Raw genomic sequence first — 15,410 nt, 5'->3', positions numbered from 1 at the left:
AGGAAAACTGAGGTTCAGAGAGGGCAAGCAACTTGACTGGGATCGCTCAGGTAGCCTTTGGCAGAACTCAAACATGAGTTAAGTGCTCTTTATTCGTAGTCCAGGGGTCTTTGGGGAATCCCTCTGACTCTAACAACAGCAACAGCAATAGAAATGAAATATGTGGGATACTATCACCATTTATATTCATTAAGACGGTTATTTGAAAAATCGCTATAATCATCTCTTCTCTTTGAATTCTTTGAAGTAAGGACCTTAATACCGGAGGTGCCAAAAAAACGTAGACACATTTTTTAAGATATGTTATCTATGTATTACTTTTCGAAGTTGAATTGTCATTGCAGAAGTCAAACGTGACTTGTACTCATCTTTAGTTCTCGGTTTATATTGAGTGTTACTATATTAATACAGGTGTTTTCCTCTCTTAAAATGTGTGTACTTTTTTTGGTGCCATCTATATTTATGTTATGATATGTTATTGAACCTAAACATACACAATTTGAACATCTATGTGTCGGGTATAATATTAGCTTCTGAAAGGAGTAACACACACATACATGTACACGCACCGCTTCTCCCACTTCCACCATGAAGCCTTTCCCAAATGCCTCGCACAAAAAATTCCTCCCTGACACCTTGGCATATTGCCCTCTTGAGGTGGTTAGCGTATCATGTCAAGCAGAGTGAGTTCTCCATGGGAAGGAACTTGACCTTTTATCCTTTCTAGATCTCAGTGACTGGTATATCATGGCTGGGCAATACAGGTTAGTAGAACAAAATGCATGAAATCCACCAAAGAGACTCTGCCATTTGTTAACGGTGGCCTTGAACGAGTCACTTCACCTTTTCATGTCTATTTCCTCATCTGTCAAATGCGTAAGATGCTAATCCCTGCCTCTTTAGTCTGTGATACAAAAAGACAGAGTATGGAAATAAGTGCCTGGCTCACTGTAATCACTTGGTAAATCTTGGTATTATTATTATTATCGTTATTATTATTTCACACATAGAAACTTTAGAGCCTAATAATATCTCATATTAACCAATTACTATGTACTAGGTGCTGGAGATACAAAGCTGAAAAAGACAAGGTTTGGGAAAACATACTAGTTACTTGAAAAATAAAACCATTCAGACAGCTCTGTGTTACATGAGTATGGGACGCATTTGAGATAAGCATATTATGGAATTCAGAGTGTGTTCTACCCCTCAGCATAAGGGGTATCCAGTTTTTGTTTCTGAGTCAGGCAAAGAGTTACTACTCACAAGTTGTTTTGGATTCACTAGAGGCCTAGCCATGAGCCAAAGTATGAATAATATGGCTGGGAAATGATCGTTGGTGGAAAATGGGCCCTTTCTGATTTTCCTGAGTTTCACTATGATCACATTAATGCAGGAGCCTGCCCCAATTGTTACAAATTATGTAGAATGCTCTATTGATTGTGAAACCTATTCTTTGTCAAATACTGAAAAATAAAACATCATTACTTACTTAGGCCTTTCTCCATTAACCACGTCAGTCAACCTTACAAAAGGGAGGCCCATATGATGTAGCAGTAAGAGTGTGTACTTTGGAACCGGTCACCGGCATTCACTTGTGACTAAAGTGTAACGCTGTGTGCAAGTGACCCCATATCTTGAAGCCTCCGATACCTTGACTGCCTGGTGGGGATATGGATTCCTGCTTTGTCCTTCTCTTGGGGAGGACCAAAGGAGCCCAGAGGTGGAGTTTCAGACGAAGGGCGTGCGCACATATACGTATAGTTATTAATGGAAAAGTGATGCTTGATGTTGAGTACAGGTGCTCAGCACTGGAGCCTGCTGTAGAAGCTATGGCAACGCTTCGGAGCAGGTGCTCATCCCTTCCTGATGGACAGCTAAAGGATTAGTATAGTTGGATAAGGGTGCATGGGCATTCTTATCTCGGGAAACAGCAAAAACATAAAAATAGGTTAATATCCTTCAAGTGTGAATGAAAAGGATAACAAGGAAAAATCTGCTGTGAGCTTTCCATGCTTTACAGGTCTAACTTATTTCAGGACGTAAAAGAGTTTGCTCTAACATTCCTTGATGAAGATATCCTTTCAGGAAATCGGATTCCTTTCAACTACATCCTCCTTTTCTTAATCAAATGCATTGATGGTACCGTGGAATAAGCTTGCTGTTTCATGAAATCTCACGTTTTCAAATACGGAGAATCAATTTGTAATTGAAAATGCAAACGTGTATGCAGTTCTGTGTGGACTGGCCAGCAGGTCAGTGCACTCTGATGGTAATTCAAGATAATCAGATTCTGCCAGAGTAAATACAGAAGACCTGGGGGAGAAGGTACAGCTTTGAGAAGTGAGTTCATCCACCAGGTGTCTGAAACAGCTTTCAGTCAATCCAGAGACACACTTCGAAAGCCAGCGGTGAAAAGGGATATAACTAAGCCTCTCATTGATCTAGGCCTACTCCGTAGTTACTGGAAAGAGACAACCTTCCTATCCCAGGCTGGTGTTTACTGCCCCTTGGTCGACTGGCTAAATAGGACCTTTTAAGTGATGTGAGTAACTTTGGAGAAGACCAGCCTTAACCGGGGGGTTGGGGAGTCTGAAATTTAAAAGAAATCATTGAGTATTTTTAAGACACGGAGTAATTGGAATTCAGCTTTAAACTGTTGTCACATAGAGTTACTTTGGGCCAGTTTTGATGAAATGCATAAATGGTATTGTCAACTGCATCCAAATGCACAACTCAAAAAACACTTGGAAGTATTCTCGTAAGTAGGTTAAGCATCCTCTCGAAATCTTGTATGCATTTTTAATGTCTGTACAGCCTCCTATTCAATAGGGCTAGGTAAACTCCAATCTGTGTCAGCGCTAGGCTGAATCATACTTACAAATTCTGCTTCAGTGGTACCACTGAGAATGAATCTGTGAAGTATCTCCTTGCATTACAGCTCGTCGTACATCAAAGACTCTTTTTGAACTGGGTAATTATAGAAGGGGAAAAAAAAACATGTTTTAGTGCTACCTGAGAGTTCTTATTAATATTACCTTTGAAATGACTAATTATGTTACCCAGAAAGATTGAAGCAAAGTATTATGTAACTGACTCATTAAAAAGGCCTTTCATAGACTTTTATGCCCTCTACCCCTCCCCAAAGCTCTCCTGTATTTCCATCATTACACTGATTTTATGTTTAATGTTTATATACCAAAATGTTTGATGAATCCAAACACATGCTGGCACCGTCCTGCTTCACAAACTCTGTCATCTCTCTGGTGCTGGGATGTTGAGCGTGTGATTTAATTATCCTTACTCTTCAGGTAATGCGTGTTGGCCACGAGCCCTGAGACTCAAGCACAATTTGAACAGCACCTCCTTTCAAACTAAGTGTTTGAAAGAACTGAGAAGGTGCACCTGCTGATAACAGAGTGGGAGAGAGCCTGAGGGGCTTTTCCTGAATTGAGACTTGAACTCACAAACACACAGTGTGTATGGCTGGGTGGAAAATAACTACCAATCACATAGTAACCTTCTCTACAAATGACAAAGAATACTCTTCAGCCGCCTCATCTTCGCGTGGAAAACTCAACAGCATGTGTGTAATCTTCTCACTAACTGTTAGGCTATGCCAAGAGAAATGAGTATCAAAGTATCCAGAACATGGGTGGTGACAGTGCTGCCCTCCTCTGAGCTGGCAGATCACACCTAAAACAGGATACCGTGAGTTAGAAGAGCCCCAGGCAACCAGGAGTTCCTCCTGGGAGCACCTGAGATAGTGACAGAATACAGAACTCCAGCATTAGAAGACAAGTTGAACGTTCCCAACAAATGAATAAGCCATGCGACTATCTCAGCTTGGAGAAAAGACAACACCAGGGAATAGAATTGCTGTCTTTCAACAGCTGAAGGCTTGTCATGCGAAAGAAGAGGAGATGTGTCCTGTGAAGCTCCAAAGTATGATCCATAGGTAGGAGCTCCCTGGAGATAGGGGTTTAGCTCACAACTAGGAAGGATAATCTGATCAGGCATTCTCAACATGGGACAGGCTGCTGCAAGCAGGAATGAGCTTCCTGTCACTGGCAATGGCCAACTGGATGCTGGATGGCCCTTTGATTGCAGATAGGCTTCAGCACCAGAGTACAACAGGGAAATGGACCAAATGACTTTGAGTTCCTTTGAAAACAATTACGCTGGTTAAGTCAGTGTTTATAAAGGGCCTATTATGTGTACTGTCAAAATGGTGTTTAATTTTCTAAGTGCCCCCAAATAAAGTTACTTTGTTTTTTCTCATCAGGAGATGACCCATTCCTGGCCTACTCCTCTCACTGCCATGCATACTCCTGGAAACTCTGAGCAGAACACATTTTCCATCCCAGGACAGGTCAGTTGTCTCCCTTCCTCCATTTTCCTTTATCTTATTTCAGTTATGCCAATCTTCCAATCGGATTCTGAAAATTAAAAATGGCCTTGATCTTCTAGTGCCATAAAATCTAGATGCCTTCTTGCTCCTTGAGATGTCAACATAAGTATCATTTTTACTGAAAGAGGTCTTCAAGAGAATATACACTCAGACATTGGCATGCATTATCATACTACCTAGATCATTGCCACCGTCCCAGTTACTGTACCCAGAGCTGATGAATCGGAGAGAGTAATGAACATATCCCTTAAGAAGGACCAAATAGATGATGGAACAACCACATCTGAATATTTTGAAAATTTAAAAAAAAACTCTAATGGATCAATTTTCATTTTTCATATCACCTTCCAGTCCTTGCTCACAAGCAGACAGATCTTTACACACCAACACATCGTACTGACAAAACTTTTTCTTCTACAGTTCTGTTATCAAATGTTTAATATCGTTTGTCCTCACCTACACCCAGTAAGAATTTTTTCTCACCATCAGTTTTTTAAAATGCCTAAGTAGACATGGCTATTTTAATAACACCCCTTAAAAGAAGAAAAAGTAACGTCTTCCTTCCTTCCAATTAACCATCCATCCATCTATTCAGAAACCACTTACTAAGGACATACAATAGGCTTACAGTTAGAGATGAAGAATAACCTTCTATATGTTATTAGCTAAACAACAAAGCAATGTAAAACATATCTTCATAGAGAATAAAAGGCTCATATGTAACATGGCCTGGAGCACTGAGGAGGTGCTCACAGAGGTGGCAGCATTTGGAGTCCACCTGATGTCAGGAGGAGTCCACCTGACGACTTTGACAGGTGGAGAAGGGCCCAAGAGCAGAATACTCCATGCAGAAGAACAGGATGGGCAAAGTCATGACGAGATGAGGGATCGTGTTATGGTCCACGTTGATTTGAGGTCCCGAGTTTGATCAGAGTTTGTGTGATGGGGAGTAGACAGAGATGAACCTTGGGCAGATAAGTACACATCTGTGAAAGGCCTTGAATGCCAGCCAAGGGATTTCAACTTTATTTGTAGAAAGAGAAACGCACTCAGAGCCCTTAATTTTTAGGATCATGATTTTGACAATAACGTTGGCCTAAACTGTGCTTATCCCCTCCCACCTTTGAAAGGGCTCTCTGTCCCTGTCCCGGCGTGTGCCGTTCCTTCCTGTATCCCCACTCTCCCTCCTTAGGCTGCACCGGGCCTGGTATCCTTCTCCCTACCACCCCAGCCAAGGGATCCATCCATCCGTTTCAGACATTGAATCCAACATTTGTACAACAATTGCAGTGTTTTCAGCTGTGTTCTGTGATTTATAATTTGTGCAAGTCACAATTTTGACATTTACCAGTATACAATAGAACTGCTTGTTTAAATGGGCTTTTATACTTAGTGTACAATTTGGAATCATTCATGATTTGCATTTTCTGACAATTATCTCTCTGTGCTACCATCAAACCTATGATAAAGGTAGAAGCAAGTGGGATAAAATGGTGAAACTAGGATGGCCACACACCCACTCCTTCATTTTGCTTGATCCCTGCCAAAATGTTGGTTTGAAAGAAAAGGACATTTTAAATAACAAAAATCACATCAACAAGACATAGAATGTCATGATGTGCCTCGCCTTCTTCTAAACACTTAATATAGTAAATAATTCAATCATCACTATAACCAAAAGAAATTGGTAGTTTGACTATCCCTGGTTGACAGAGGAGGAAACTGAGGCATAAAGTAATCTGCTCAGGATTACCCAGCTAATACATGAAGGAACCAGTCTTTAGATCCAGGTGTTCTGGAATTTTTTTTTTTTTTTAATCACAGACATTTAAAGATGCTGCAGTTAAAATTCCATCTTCCAAAACATCGGTGTCTCCAGTAATACGTGTAACCAGAATGATGGCCCTTTCCTCAGTGCTTGCACCCGAACTAGGTGACACCACCCTCTCAGAAAGCATTCATCCATTTTTTACGTCCATGGCAGAGCTTGCCCAGCAGAAAGGGCGCTGTCTTAGGAGGTGCGAACATGGCTGCTGTTAATCCTGCTTCTGCCATTTGCTGGCTATGTGGTCCTGTTCAAGTTCTTCTGAGCCTCAGTTTCCCCATATGTACTCTGTGTGTGTGTGTGTGTGTGTGTGTGTGTGTGTGTACTATATAATCCCAATGGATTTTTTTCAGGTCAAGTAAACTAAGATTCTGTAAACTTATAAAAACACATGTAGTTGAACATTCTCAGGTTAAGTTGACTTATCCATCTCAAATTGAAAATGCCATTTTCTCGTAGAGAATGGAAAAACTCCAAGGAAGGGAGTACATTGCTAAGCAGAATTGAGGGAGCTAATAATGCCCTCTGGGGCAGTTCAGTAAAAGCTTCATGGAAGTAAACATCCTCTAGACAGAGGTTGGGAAACTGCAGCAAACTGGTTTTTAGATTTTTAAATACGTAAGAATTTCAGAAGAAAAAGGATATGAATATTATGAGTAATATGAGTGATGCAAAACAATATGGGTATGAGTGATATGAATTTCAAATTTTGGTGTCCATAATGAAGCTTTCTTGGAATCTAGTCACACTAATTCATTTACATATTATCTATGACTGCTTTCACGCTACAATGGCAGAATCGCATCGTTGTGACAGAGACTCTATGCCCCATAAAGCCTCACATATTTACTAACTGGCGCTTTACAGAAAAGTTTGCTGCCCTCTGCTCTGGAATCTAGATTCTATAGGAGTCTCTGATGAGAGGATTATCATCAAGGCTGTTTGTTATTTAAAATAGCCTCCCATAAGTTTGTGAAAACAATTTGGTATCATTACATTCTATATGAAAATTTCCTACATGATATGTTTATGAAAGAGATGCACAGATCAAAGTCAGGCAGTTTTTGAAAGTTTGTATTATATGCATCAACAGTTATTGCATGAACAATGCGTATGCTTTCCAAAACCAAGCTACTTCTAATTGGGGTTGGATAGGTGTATGGAGAGTATTAGGTAATATCCCAAAGTGTTTCCTTTGTTTGGAACTCTGATTTTAAAGTCTTACCCAGCTTAACATTCAAAACTGTGTCAAGAATATGTAACACCAGTGACTCAAATTTAGTAAATAATGTAACCCTCCAGTTTTTTTTCATGCCCCACTGGCCTGATTGTTTGGGTCTAAAAAGTCCAGAATACTTGGACATAGGTGAAAAATTCAGTCTAGATTTCTGGGACCAGTACAAAGTGCTGTCTGCATGTTTCATTCTCTAATCAGATACTTGGTTTATTTGACTTTGGAACTTGTCATTTGATTCATAAAGGCTGAACGTGCCCTCTGCAAATGTAATGAAATCCCTTTAAAAACATAACAGGTAGAAATTTTGGTATACATTTAAGGACATATAAATGGTTCACCATTCATTTTTGTATGGCACTCTGGGAAATGAGGTGTTCTGGATAACTGAAATTCTTAGATGACCAGAGGTTTTCCTTCCATAGAAATCATGTCATAAGAATCATTTTGAAATGTAATTAATATTTTCCTGACTTCTTATAAAAATTATACTGCACGTGTAGTATAATTATGAGTATCAATTATTGTACTATGCTGTAATATTATACGACGCTGTAATTGTGCCCTCAGGAGTTATTCATATGGCTAAGAATGTCTCCTTCTCTATTCAATGGCCATAGACTATTGTGCTTTTGAAGTTCTGACTGTTCTGTGTCATTTTCTTTGGCCCCCTGTGCTGTCGCTTTTCGTGTCTCAGTGTTCCCAGTGGCTGTGCCTCTAGAAGTGTCTCCACGTCCTCGCCCGCTCTGATTCGCTAAGGGGTGGGAATCAAATGGCCATGTTTGTTGGCGTTCTTTGTCAGAAGTCCGTTCTCTACCAGTGAGGATCCAGAAGCCTGTGAGCGTCGCCTGGAATTTGTGACAGTGCTTTAGTGGGGAGGCCTTTTCCATCTCGTGTGGACTTTCTGGGGGTCTTCTGGAGTAGCGGTCCTGCCAGACGCAAACTCTCTTGGGCAACAGAATCATACTAAACAGGCTGAAAAGTTCACTTTTGATTAAAACCCAGTGTTATCATTCTTGCTCACTTCTTTTGAATAGCAATTATGCTGTGATCCTACTTTTACTCCGTAGCGTGGCAAGATTAGGCTTAAAGGTAGATGACTTGCAGCAGTGACTGGTGTAACCAAGTCTTGTATTTCCTCGAATTCATTGTCTCCAGTTTTGGAACGTTTGCTTTGCAGTCAGTACTTTCTTTTCTGTCCATGCAGTACTGTGCGCGTCCGTGCAGCGCTGTATTGCTACTGCCAGCAAGTTTTGTCAGGATCCACATAAGTGTGCCACGCTCCCAGACAGGCTGTTGTGTGCAAATCCTGATTTCTCCAAACAGTGAATGAATTGTGTGTAGGGTGACTCCCAACTCCTTTTAAAGAATGTGCTCCACTAGCATATTTCAAATTGCTTCCTATACTTCACCAAATTTGTAATGAAGTTTTAAGAACGCTTTTCTTGTGAAAATGGCATCCATCTATTGGGTATGTGTTGCAGTTAAAATAGAAAATTGGAGTTGTTCCTATAAAATGGCACAACTGAGCAACCCTAATTACGGTCTTGTTTACACTTCTACAAAAACCATTATTATTTGTTTGTTTGAACCAAGTCCCCTTTACTTCCTTAGAGGCACCACTGCCTACTAAGTGAGAAATTATACACTTGAATTTGACACATGGGGGTCATTTGTTCCCATGTTGCACAGATTTCCAAATAGATACCAGTCTGACATAATTATGAGAAAATGGCAGTTATGGTCATGTTACAGCAGGTTTAGCTAGCAAATGTTTATCCTTCAAAGAGAGCTACCGACAGAAGCCTAATTAATGGAATTGTTAACAGTGGTTTCCTATTTGCAAACATTAGTCAAGTTATATGTTCAACAATAACAGATATGTTCCCTTTGATTCATTTAACTAATGATTGTATTTTGTGTGTTCTTCTTTATAGGAATCCCAACATCTGACTCCAGGATTCACCTTACAAAGTAGGTGTTTTTTAAAAAATTCATCTTAGCGCAAATGTTCATGTCCTCTCCTCCCTCTCCCTCTTCTCTTTCCTACCTAATAGTGTTGAAACATAAAATAACAATAACAAAAGGTCGTAAAAAAAAAAAAGAAAAAGAAAAATTGACACAATATAATTGTGAATTTGTAGACATTAGTGACAGTTGTAACTGTTGAAATGCAGAAAGAAAATTGAATCTAACACAGAAGCGTTAAATAGTGCTAAATTTTCCCCACATTCTAGACAATTTTGTGTGTGAAACTTGATTTGCTGATGGGATACTCTTAATACTAATCCTGAGTGCACAGAACTTTAGAAAAATTATCTGTGGTTGTATTTTAAATTGCTAAACAATTAATACATAAGATCTAGGAACCTAAATAAAATTCGTTATTTCAAAAAAAAACAAACAAACAAAAAAAAAAGGTCGTATGGTGATACATGCAATCGGTTCCTTGTTGCATCTGTTATTAATGGCAGGATGCTGTCAAAAAGCGTAACTGGAAGGGATGCATGTTTGAAGCTCACTTTAATTCAGAATAATCATTCGACAGCAGACAATGTGGATACTAATTGCATGCACCCTTTCTTTTCAGAGTGGAGCGACCCAACCAGCAGAGCTTCTACAAAGTCAGTACCACTCAGATCGTGAGTACTTGGGTTTCCAAAACAGGCTTCTTTGGGAGCATTGGGCAAAGCAATGGTGCCTCAGTGCTAAGCAAATCTTGTTCTCTTTCCTGCTCTTGGAAACATGAACCTTGAGGGGAGAACGAGATTTATTTAGGGGAGAGAACTAGACTTCCCACAATAAGCAAGTAACAGGAAAAATGAATGAGATCCTCATTAGACTCTCTAATGATGTAGACAGGGGCTGGGTCAATACCTGAGAGATGAAAACAAATATGATTCTTGACTAGTTCTTTGAGCATTGTGGAACTTCAGCCACAGACATCATTATGCACGATAGTCAGCCACCACTGACTAGGATGGAGAAAGGACACGTTTAAGCCACCGTGATTGGACATGAAATGTTGAGAATGTTGAGAAGATTGCTATGGCCACTCAGACTGAGACCTCACTGTTTGCAGGTCATCTGATGACTGTATATTAAAGACAAACAAGGGCAGCCAGGAGGAGATGGAATAAGAGATTACATGACACTACGTTGAAGTTCAGAAACCGGGGCCCTGCAATTCACTCACCACTGTCTTCATTTTTTATTAATGTTAACCGAAGGAGGGATATGGAGAAACCAATTTCCTCAGATTAACTGTTGTAGATTTTGTAATATCCATTTGCCCAAGAGTATATCAAGGGACTATTTCTCTCACAACTCCTTTTATTCCTAATGGAAGCCGACTTTTCTGTGTAATAGTCACATACTTGAAAATTTTCAAAATGAAATAATTTATGACATTGAAGTGGCCTAATGGCACACTTGAAGTGAATTGCTCACCTTTTGGGAGATCACGAATAATTGCATAAAACAACTGGGAATGACTCCCAAATAGACTGCGGCTCAGAGAAAGTCAATGGCATTTCCACGTTCTGTTTAGTAGCAAAGAACCCAAAGCTCTAACCCCATCTGCTCTGTGCCTTCTAATTCTAAGTTCAACTTCAACAAACAAGAATTATCCATTTAGAGAAGCGAGAAAAAAATAAGAGAGGAGGGAAACAAAACTCTAACCCTGACTTAAGGACCAAATTATATGGAAACATGGAAATCAAAATCATCTTTAATATTGTTCATTTCAGCTTTTCCCGTAATCACATTTTGAATTTCCCTCTCCCTTGTTATCTTATAAACAACAGATCTTATTCTCTTACCTTGCCTCACTCCCATCAAAAATCAGTACAATTCTCTCTCTCTCTCTCTCTCTCTCTCTCTCTCTCTCTCTCTCTCTCTCTCTCTCTCTCACACACACACACACACACACACACACACACACACACACACACACACACACATACTTGAGCATCTAGGAAATCAATGCAGGTTTCCAAACATGAAAAAAAATATAAGAATACTTGCCCATTGTAAAATTATCTTACTCCTAAAGCAAGAGTATTAGTCTCCCGCTGTGAAATATGTTGATTTCCATATAGACCATAAAATGCAATATTTCAATAGTTTGTAACTAACACAAACAAACTCATGAATTATGGTTTCTAGTTAGAGGCTGAATTTCCAGAGAACAGCACTTCATAGCACAGGAGTATACTGTACACTCAATGGACCAAGGTTCTCTGTAGGAAGCATCAATAAAACTGGAAGACACTGGGTCCATTTTATGAATGAAATGCTCTGCTCAGCTGCTTGATATAAAGTCCAAGTATTGTCCATCAGACTTTGGCTGGATCAATTCCCTTCTTATGGTAGGATACGGGCTTAACACAACACAGATAAAAATTATAATAATTACTTAATTTTTTTACCTTCCAAATTTTTATCAGCTTAGCCATTACTGTCATTCTCCTGCATTTCGGTACACTGTGCTATCTAAGCCAGTGTCTAGGATTTTCCATTTGGCAAGGTAATCCGTCAGGCAACTAAAAACATTCTGAGTGTAGACAGACTGCTGGTGGCTGGAACTCGATGGCAAGCAGCCTGTAAGTCAGCCCTGCTTCAGGGGAGACGCCTTCCCATGGCCGGCAAATGTCATGGACATAGTCCTGCCATTTACTGCAGTAGAGAAAGATGAGAGTCTTGTAAAACAGAATCCCTTAATCTCTGGGGTACTTTATTAGTTTCCCTCATCTTGGCCTCTTTTCCCTGGTTGATGAAATACAGATCTTCCATTTGAGCCTGGATTGTTTATAAGGACTGTATGTGTGGGCATCAGGTCTGAAAACACTGGCCCACGTGTGCCTGAGTGTACACACAGTGCTTTTTCTAGGGTGTCCATCTGTGGGGTAGCATCCTACCTGGTCCAACTGGAATTCTTATTGCTCATTAAGCAAGAGCATTGGACTGGGGGAGTTTTAAGACTGGGGTTTGAGTGTCTGTTCCATGGCAGATATGGTATGGGTAGGAAAGCACTGACCTAGTATTCAGAGAGTGCAAGTTTAAATCACAGGGGAGTTGATTTTTATTTCAAAGTATACAGATAAAGCCCTTTAGGGGAAATTAAGCAAATTAATTAGCATATGTGTATACATATAGGTACACACACAAACACTCGTCAGAATTCAAACGTGAACAGTGTTACTGTTTAGTAATTAAACTTCACATTAAAGTGCATTTAACTTTAACCCTTAATGATTTCTGGAGGAAAGAAGAGCCAGCAGTTTTTGATTCCCTCAACCTTATGAGTCTGAGCTGTAGTATAGTCTTAGAACAGGCTTCACCCAGGTCTTCTAAATCCAATGGAGTGTCTAGTCACCTTCCAAAAGGTCTATGCCCCCCCCCCAAAAGAGGGTGGAGCATGGATTTCCAAAGGTCAAATTGTATTTCTCACACTGTAGAGTTGTATATTTGTACAGTCATGCCATGCCTGTTCTGCTTCTAAAAGATGCATTTATTTCAGTTATAAGATTCAGGGATGTAATGGACACACCAGATATTGAGTTACCTTCTGCTTTCTTAATGAAGCCATTAAGGAGCGATGGAGGAGAAAACTGACGGCACACCCAAAGAACTTGGATTTTCCTGAGTCGGATTTCTTCATCTAGTTCACTACCAGATCATGTCAATACAGTCACTTTACAAAAAATACATGATCTTTTATGGGCCATCCTAAATAGGAACAGATAAGATATATTCAGTTGCCCTGAGAAGCATTTTCAGACAGCATCCATGAACTCAGGGGTATCCATCTAGTCAGTCCTTGACTTCAGCTAATTTTGTGAGTACTCTTGAGAAAATGGCAGCTCCAAATATCCAGTTCTTTTGTTACAGTTGGTTGTTAGCATCTGGACTCTGTCCAATTGGAAACCATCCAGACCCCTTTTAATGAAGCAGCTCCTGTGTTTTAAGTCATGCTGTCGAGAATGCCTGGATAGTTTCCCTGAAAGCCCGATAGAAAGGCATATGTAGCCATGATGCTGTTCTCTCCTTGCCATAAAACCAGTCCCTCTACTTATGGTATTAGATACAGGTTTGAAAACATCCCAGCCATTGACCCAGAGAGTTGATGAAAGGTCTTGGGAGACAGAGTAGCTATGGCCAGCCTTAGTTTACTTGTGGGTCATGGGTATGTACGCTGCCTGAACAAATCCTTGGATACAGCACGCGTTAGGAGGAAAGGAAACCATACTATCACGGGAATGGCAGACATCTCAGACAGTAATCACTGTGCTATTGAACACATGTGCCAGGCTAGGCCCCACCCATGCCAGGTGCTTTTACATACATCACCCTATTATGCTTACAAGCCATCCTGGAGGCGCTCCAAATGATTCCCATTTCATGGAAGTGTGCACAGTTCAATGGGAAGACAAACTGACCATGCACACTTACCTTGAATGGACATTTTGGCTCTGAGTGTACAGAAGGGCCGAGTGAGTTGCATCTCTCCATGGTGGGAAAATTTAAATGCAGGCTAAAGGCTGCCTAGGCGTAAAGCCCTCTGTCTTCCAACCAGGCTACCCTTCCTCATGGTATCTGATGAGTTCAGAGATTTAGTGAACCCAATTTGACCTTTTGAACCTGGACGCAACCTTCAAATGAATGAATTTGGTGGGAAGGAGTCCCACAAGAAATTACATGTCTCTGCTTTAGATGATACAAAATTGAATCAAAATTACTTCATAATAATAAATCATTCTTTCTGAACTGTTCTCTATGTAGTATGAAGGTTTCGTTACCATAGAGAGTAGAAAGATTATTAGAATGTTTTCCAGTTTATTAGAACCAATAACAAGCCTTATATTAGGTGAAGTTTGAATTCCCCACCCCCCCAAAGAAAACCCTCTTGTTCATTACAACCCTGACTATCCTTCTGCCAGGACTTTCATCATCGAAAACATTACCTTTGAGAATCTGATGTGAGATGTGAGAACTGCTGCACCTCACTACCTAGGAATAACCCACATCTGTAGCAATTGCACATATTCTTCCCTAAGTAGATGTTTGGTCTACTCCTTAGATACCCGTTTGGTAGCAAAGTGACTGTGTAATGAGGCAGGAGAAAGATGACGGTGATATTTCTTAATCAGAATACATGGTTTGGTACTTGGCATTTAGAAATACTTCCTATCAGTTTGACGCTTACCTAAATCAAACTCAATTTTCCTGATAAACTGGTAATCTCGGTGACTTGAACTAGTTGCTGTCATTCTGGTTTGCAAACTGAGATGTAAGCCAACTCTTGCTTTTAAGCTGCCTTGTATGCCCTGCATCTCAGGGCTTGCCAACTTTTCCTAAGGACTTAATATATTTTCAGAAGTTCTCCACCACGGCAGGGACAGCCACCTGGGAACACAGAAAACAAAATTTGGCAGCCTGTTCCAGCTGTGAATTAAAGGTAATTCACAGTTTGAAATGAATTAGCATGAGGTCCTTAAGAAGAGTAATCAGACATCAAGAGGATTTTATTTTGAGAATTGTGTATTGGTTAATGTGACAACAAGCAATATTGGCATTTGGAATGTCGCATCCAGAAGCACTGACGTTGCTGGTGCTCGACAGGTGCCAAGGCTGAAACCTGGGGCTCCTTCAATAGGAGCTGTGGATTTCTGCTTTCATTACCAAAGCCAAAAAACAGAGATGTTTTTGCTCAGCTGGCCTTAAGTCTTGACAGATCAGAACTGATTTTTGTGGTGTTGTTCGTGTGCCCAAGATTCGTATGTTTCGGGTAGATTTTGAGACACCTCCGTAATTAGTATCTCTTCTATTAGTATCTCAAGTATCTCTTCTCCCTTATTTGATCCATGTTTATATTCATTCATTCACACTTTCATTTCTTTCAACCAAAATAAATTATGCCCGTTTTGTGTAAGGCTTGG

General features: G+C 40.2%; 1 protein-coding gene across 8 annotated transcripts in view; it reads left to right on the top strand.

Annotated features, from left to right (window-relative positions):
- AFF2 (ALF transcription elongation factor 2) overlaps positions 1-15,410 on the top strand; it is a 475,172-nt gene that overhangs the window by 313,537 nt on the left and 146,225 nt on the right. For 2 of the 8 annotated variants that reach the window (XM_033116364.1, XM_033116356.1), the window contains exons 5-7: positions 4,286-4,372; positions 9,408-9,444; positions 10,061-10,112. In XM_033116364.1, coding sequence (XP_032972255.1) covers positions 4,286-4,372; positions 9,408-9,444; positions 10,061-10,112 — 176 coding nt within the window. The remainder of the gene's footprint in view (positions 1-4,285; positions 4,373-9,407; positions 9,445-10,060; positions 10,113-15,410) is intronic. The other 6 variants (XM_033116372.1, XM_033116382.1, XM_033116400.1 and 3 more) reach the window with 3 other exon arrangements.

This window comes from Rhinolophus ferrumequinum, chromosome X (genome assembly GCF_004115265.2).
Source record: "Rhinolophus ferrumequinum isolate MPI-CBG mRhiFer1 chromosome X, mRhiFer1_v1.p, whole genome shotgun sequence".
Taxonomy (NCBI): domain Eukaryota; kingdom Metazoa; phylum Chordata; class Mammalia; order Chiroptera; family Rhinolophidae; genus Rhinolophus; species Rhinolophus ferrumequinum.
This window is presented reverse-complemented; position numbering and strand designations above follow the sequence as displayed.